The sequence below is a fragment of the Telmatherina bonti genome, assembly GCF_933228915.1.
Source record: "Telmatherina bonti genome assembly, chromosome: 23".
Taxonomy (NCBI): Eukaryota; Metazoa; Chordata; class Actinopteri; order Atheriniformes; family Telmatherinidae; genus Telmatherina; species Telmatherina bonti.
This window is the reverse complement of record NC_136632.1, coordinates 7560306-7567012: the sequence shown is the minus strand read 5'-3', so window position 1 is coordinate 7567012 and position 6707 is coordinate 7560306. Positions and strand designations below refer to the sequence as shown.

General features: G+C 41.6%; 1 protein-coding gene across 1 annotated transcript; it reads left to right on the top strand.

The window, feature by feature from the left end:
• Window positions 1-426: 426 nt before the first annotated feature.
• kera (keratocan) lies at window positions 427-1575 on the top strand (the record flags this gene model as incomplete). Its single annotated transcript, XM_079262887.1, has 2 exons — window positions 427-1288; window positions 1406-1575. The coding sequence occupies 2 exons, from the start codon at window positions 427-429 to the stop codon at window positions 1573-1575; spliced, it is 1032 nt and encodes a 343-aa protein (XP_079119013.1).
• Between the last annotated feature and the right edge of the window lie 5132 nt (window positions 1576-6707).

Genomic DNA, 6707 nt, shown 5'->3' with positions numbered 1-6707 from the left:
TTGAGCTACAGTACAACACTGACGTGTAAGGTAATGATTTGGGAAGACCTGGCAACCTCAGTCTGGCAGCTGACCTTTTATATGAGCGATAATGGCATTAGTGGCAGAGTAGGTTACTTGCATTAGAGGTGGCTAATTTAGGACACAGTTTGCATACAGTCACACTTGGCTGAATCATGTGCATTTGATGCTTGCTGGTGGAATATCAAACTCCATTATTCCTGTGTTTAAGTTATACAACATCACAAAATGGTCCTACCAAGGTTACTGGTTACAGTATGGGTGTAAATTCTCAAAATTCCCGGTGCTTTGTATTCGTTAACATGTTCATGAAACTATTTCTTAACCCTTTGTGATATTCTAACCCACTGCAATTGACTTACAATATTGTTTTTATTCTCTTACCAACAGAGATCGAGCAGTGAAATGGCCCTTCTCCAGAACCTTTTCTGCATCTTGTGCCTGGTAGGACTCATTGTCAGCCAGGACATGCCTTATGAAGAATTTATGGCCCAGATCAAAGCCTGCCCCAAGGAATGCCACTGCCCACCAAACTTCCCTCGTGCCGTCTACTGTGACAATAAAAGCCTAAAGAGCGTCCCCAAAATCCCTCCTTACACCTGGTACCTTTATCTGCAGAACAATCTGATCGAAACCCTGCCATCAGATGCCCTTCAGAATGCAACGCAGCTGCGCTGGCTCAACATAAACCGCAACAAAATCACAAATGAAGGAGTGGCAGAAGGCATCCTGGGTGCAATGACACATCTGGTACACCTTTACATGGATGATAATCTCCTGTCTTCTGTGCCATCCCCTCTACCAGCCAGCCTGGAGCAACTACGTTTCTCTCGCAATCGGATCTCTAAGATCCCTGCGGGTGTCTTTGCTGGTCTGGATAAGCTTAGCCTCCTGGATCTCCAGGGAAATAAGCTGATGGATGATGCGGTGACTGAAGTGAGCCTAAAGGGTCTCAACAACCTGGTACAGATCAATCTTGCCAAGAATCAGCTGAGTAGCATGCCACTTGGATTACCACCCACCACTACCCAGCTTTTCCTAGATGGCAATAACATCGATAAGATCCCAACTGGCTACTTTAAAGGGTTGCCAAAAGTGGCATTTCTAAGGCTCAACTACAACAAGCTTGGCAGCAGCGGCATTCCAAACGATGTGTTTAATGTCTCCAGTATTTTGGACTTGCAGTTGTCCCACAATCAGCTGACTGAGGTTCCCATCATCCCTTCAGGCCTTGAACACCTTCACCTCGACCACAACAAGATCAAAGGTAAGATCAAGTGTTGCTTTCTATAGATACATGCAGGAAATCTCTTTAAAAATTATCGATGCAAGTAGTTGTTGATTAGAAAATAATCTTATTCTGTTCACATTTGCTAATTTGCAGATGTGAGTGCATCCAACATCTGCCCAGTCCCTGTCGATGCTGTGGACGACTCGCTCAACGAAAGCACACCTCGACTGCGGTACCTGAGGTTGGATGGCAATGAGATTGCTCCTCCGATTCCCAGGGATATCATGTCATGCTTCCGTCTTCTCAGGTCTATCGTCATCTGAACACAAAATCGTGTTGTAAGCTAGGTGTAAATTCCCACATTTCATTAACCCACTTGGATGCTGATTATACCCGTTAAACTAAACTCACATTTTTATGGAATATCCGACGCTAGTGGACATCATCTTGTATCTTGGAAACATCTTGGATTTGTGCTAGTGGATGGAATTGTGACAATCTGCTGACTGCTAGTTGTGCCTTATACTGGTAGAAATATTTGCATGTAGAGTTTTTACCCAAATTTGCATGAATCCATTTATGAACAAACAAAAAAATGTTGGTATTTGCTTGTAGCAAGCAGAGCTTCGAGGACTCTGGGTTATTTTACCACTCTGAGCAGGAACCAAAGCTTCTGAATATGTCTGCAAGATGTAACATTTGATTTTTTTCCTCTTTGAAAACTTTATATTTGTAGACTTGAAGCAAAATGACTGGTTTTATGCTCTAGTTTTGTGTTCTTATTTACTTAAATCAAATTCTTTGTTTTACATTTTTGCAGATAACTGTAGGTAACTTATTTTTGTAAAACACTGGGGGGAAATAGGTAGAATCCTGTGGATATTTATGGCCAACACTCCTTAATGTTTTGTATACAAAAAAGACATGTGAATTCTTGTTCTTGAGAAAATGCCAACACACTTTTTATTTCTGGTCGTTTCTCTGAATAAACTAACCAGGTGATTTGATGTTAAAATTGTCTTCAATATGAATAAAACACCTCAAAATAAGCATCTCTCCTGAAGTGATTTTGAGTTGCATGAATGTGCAAATGTCGCCTGTTGTTTGGAGGAAGGCTGTGATTTTCACCTCATTATGCAAGTTCTATAGGAAATGCATGAAATAGAAGAGATGTCTAAGTTTACTTAGGTTAATTAAAAAGGCATGAATTGCAAAACTTGATTTGCAGAATTCTGTTGCCCATTTCATGAACTACGACATGAAACAAGTGTCTAATTGACTAACTATTTTAGCTTTAAATAAAGTTTGTGTTATGGTATCTTTCAGGTTTTGCACTCTCAACGCCCAACAAACCTCTTATGCCACGCTTCATCCTAAACTCCTCTGGACAGGTGGATGGTGCCCAGTGCACATGGCATTACTGAATACCAGACACATGCTGGGGCTTTGCTTTTAAAATCAAAGCTGCATCAGAGGGACTAAAACTGTCACCTATGTTCCAGTTTACTGGATGCTGCCCAGTAGTGTAGGGAAAGTACTGGGGGAGGTTGGCCATAAGATAGACTTCTCCTCTGCTGCAGCAAAAAAAAGAACCAGTTTGCCCAAAACATCCATAGAAAAGGATCACCTGGTCTACAGACCATGTTAGCTGCATGACTTTCTGTTGCACAAACCCACACCCTGCAATCTGTCACCATTACTAGATACTTTGCACACCCACCGTAAAGCTGTTGAATGGCATTGGAGGCTTATAGACATTACACAGATCCTGTCAAGCCACACATTTTGTCCAAGTCATGGCTGTGCCTCTGAGGACACATTCACATCAGCCTTTTTTATTCGAATCCGAGTTCGTTTGCCGGAAAGTCCACTTTGTTTTGGGAAATGTGAATGCACCAAACAAATTCTGATTTGAACCAAAGAAGTGTCTCCATGTTTAGGACGCAAGAGGAGGAAACTGAGTTTTCTTCTTCATGTGAGTCTTGTCTTTTCTTTTGCTAAGAGCAGTGCCACCTTCTATAAGAATGGGGATATATTATTCTACTGGTTTGGCTTGTTTGACCAAAGTACAGCGTGAATACGATCTCAGTCTGGATGGATACACCCCCCTACAACTGAATCGAGTCACCGATCGGACCGAGTCCAGCGGGCTATCCTGATGTGAATTTTATGTATGTTGCAAAATTTGGTGCAGAGCCATTAGCTAGCCTTTGTGAAATAGAAGACTGAGGAAAATGGTTCAACAATTTCATGGCACAAAGACCACGTGTTGGGTTGCTAGAATTACACTTCCAGCAGCTGGATGATTCCAGCAATATGATGAGACCTAGCGCAATAACAACGACACATGTCCTCTGCCTCTGGACGCATCATCTGCAGCTGGCTTAATCTCAGTATGATTCCTTAGTAAGTAAAGTACATCACAAATATATTTTTACTGACAGCATTCTAATATGTTGGGGTCATACCATCTGCAGATGCTTCCTGAGGTTTTACAGAGTCGAAGTAAGTTGCAGAATGTTAACAAGGATCTGTCTGGTTGAGCTTTAGTAGTCTTTCTCTAGCATGAGTTTCATAGACCTGTACAGGTTGCCGAGCCTTCCTCTACAGTTCCTCTGACTGGAAGTAGAAGTTTTTTGTGTGGCAAGAGCATGAAGAAAACATCTGCACCAAGCATCTGTGTTACACAGTGTGAAATAATCCAGGGAGAACGTAAATGTCATAAAATCACTGTTTAGGTTCATCACTGGGTCATTTAATTATAAAGTCAAATTATTGGTTGAGATTTCTTTAATTTCATGAATGAAATGTAAAGTTTAAGTCATATCTGATATCAGCTGAATCCAGTTCTATGCTAAGTCGCACCAAAAGTTTGGTTTTATTTTTTTTTTAATAAAGTAATGGGATGCAAAGGCAGATCACCAAAAATCCGAATGCACCAATACAAATTGGGTGAGACACTGGAAGTTTGAAACTGGGAAAATGAAGGAAAACCAATATAGAGCTGACGATGACGATGTAGCACTGAACAAAGGAAACCAAGGGGTATAAATGCACAGTGAGGTAAGAGCCAAATGAAGAACAGGTGTGACAATCAAATGAAGAGCAGATGTAGTTAAGTAGAAATGAACGCAGGAAGAAATTATGCCGAATGAAATAAAACAAGAACCCAGAACAGAAGTCAGGGAACAGATTGAAATCCAACAAAATCCCACATTCTGGATTTGGTTGCAGCATAAAGCTTACTAAAGGACTTCCAGTTTCAAAATAAAAGTCATTGGAAAAAACTAAATATCTAACACTTAAAAAGATCTCTCTTTTTTTTTCTAACTTTCTCGCCCATTGAATATATATGGCATGTAGCTGAATTTTCAAAAGGCAAAAATTATACATTATTCTGGGTTATTGCTTCACATAGTTTTATAGCCTAGAGTCCAATGTTTCAATATGAACATTTTAAAAAGACCTTCTTGCAAAGTTTCGAAATGAAACTTTGCAAGAATTCCTTTGTATTGTTAAACTTAATACAAACTTCATGTGACTTCTGATTATTACATTTAGCTTTTTTTAGATTTTCTGCAGTTGTTTTGTTTTAGGAAAGCTGGCTATCAGTCTGAGATTGCCTCTACATGCCTCTGTGAGGAAGGAGATTTTAAAAACTAAAATGTAATTTAAAAAAATCCTCTCTCTAAACCCTTGAAGTTTCCACACAACCCACTGATCCTTTCTCTGTCAGCTTCTAAACAGAGTTCTTCATGGTAATGATTAGGTTAGTGACAGATCTGGTCTAAACAACACTGACTCACTTCTTCCTAATTCAAAATGCTGAGATCAGCTCTGTTGGTTAGCTAGTTAGCTAGATTAATTAACTCATTGCCTTTGCTGCTATAGAATTTCCATTTCATCATCAATTATTACACGAATGCATCCAGCTATTCAAGGCTTTTCAGCCACAGCACAATGCGTTCTGTCATGTTTCGGATCCATCAATCATTATCCGAAGACAAAATATTTAGAGCTAAATTTCATCCAGTACTTTGCTTTACTTGAAACACTGAGCAGTAGGAGAACTCTGCAATAGAAATCGCTGCTTATATGACAGGTGCAGACTGATTTCTGGCTATCCCTCCACGTCCTTTGCCTATCTGTCATCAAAAGGTCTAAAGTTTCCATGGGATGAGTGAGTGGGAGAGGAGGGCAGGTTTAGACAAAGTTCTGGCCAAATCAAACTGAGTGGTTTCCTGTGTCTTTGTGTGTCTGTGTGTTCTGGTTTTTTGGGTTTTTTTGGGGGGGGAATTTGTTTCTTATTTATCCTAAACAAAAGACTCCAATGACAAACTGTCTGAAGCCACTTGTAGATCTGCAGAGAACTACATGCCTTGGTTGTTTGGCGCATTGAGCACAGATCTGACCCTGCTACCCTTCTCCCACGGCTGCACGCAGATCCGTAGTTTTAGCAGATCACTGAGCGAGTTACGACGCAAAGAGAAAGCAGCCTCAACCAACAGGGAGGGTAGAGGCCTTCCTCCAGGCTCGGACTTCCTCTCAGCACCATGCTAACAGGGGCTCCTCACAGAGGTCCCATTGTGTACAAGGGCCCCGTGGATCCCCCCATACATGAAAGTAACACATGCCAGAGTTTCACCTCAGGAAAAGAAGGACAAATACTTCAGTCTGATTTGACTCTTAAAAAAATAAAAGGTACTCTTGTAAAGGATAAAACACTTTTTTGCTATTGGGGGGGGGGCTTTGCTCTCAGTTTCTCTTTGTGTCTGATATGTGTGTGTGTGTGTGTGTGTGTGTGGTGTTTGAGAGGCTTATGCATGCTGGTGTACAGTGTGGGGTGGGTGCACTCAGAGTGACCAAAAGCAATCTGCTCTGGCCCAATCAGCCTCAGTGCCTACCTTCACACATAAGCGGCAAGGCACTCAGGTCCGCCGGAGCGCACAGACCGACCCATACACACACCTAGACACTTGTCACATTCACACACAGAAACACACACCTTTTACACATTTTACGCACCCACCCTCCCTTTTCAAGGCACCCTGCGCGACCTCTCACCATTGGCCGAATCCCGGAGCCCTCAGCATCTCCATCACGGCTGAAGGGGCCATTCGGGAAAGCAGGAGACAGAGGTAAGCGTTCTTGGAGCTATGTTCACGCTGGCCAAGTGGCTTTCTGGTGCGGGGGATTAGGGAGGCAGAGGTGCATGACTGGCCCATTCAAAACTACTGCTGTCAGGCGTTTAAACAGGAGCGGTTTCACTAACTGGTTGGTGGTGCAGATGCATTCATTGAACTCCTTGGGTCGCTTTGGGAGTCTTATAGCTGTCTAAAATTTTGATTGTTTGTTCTGTAATTACATCTGTCTGAAAATACCTTCTGTTTGGTCAGGTGTAAATTATTATTTTGAATTTTTTTAAAACTTATTTTGCTTAAATTTCAAGTGTCGC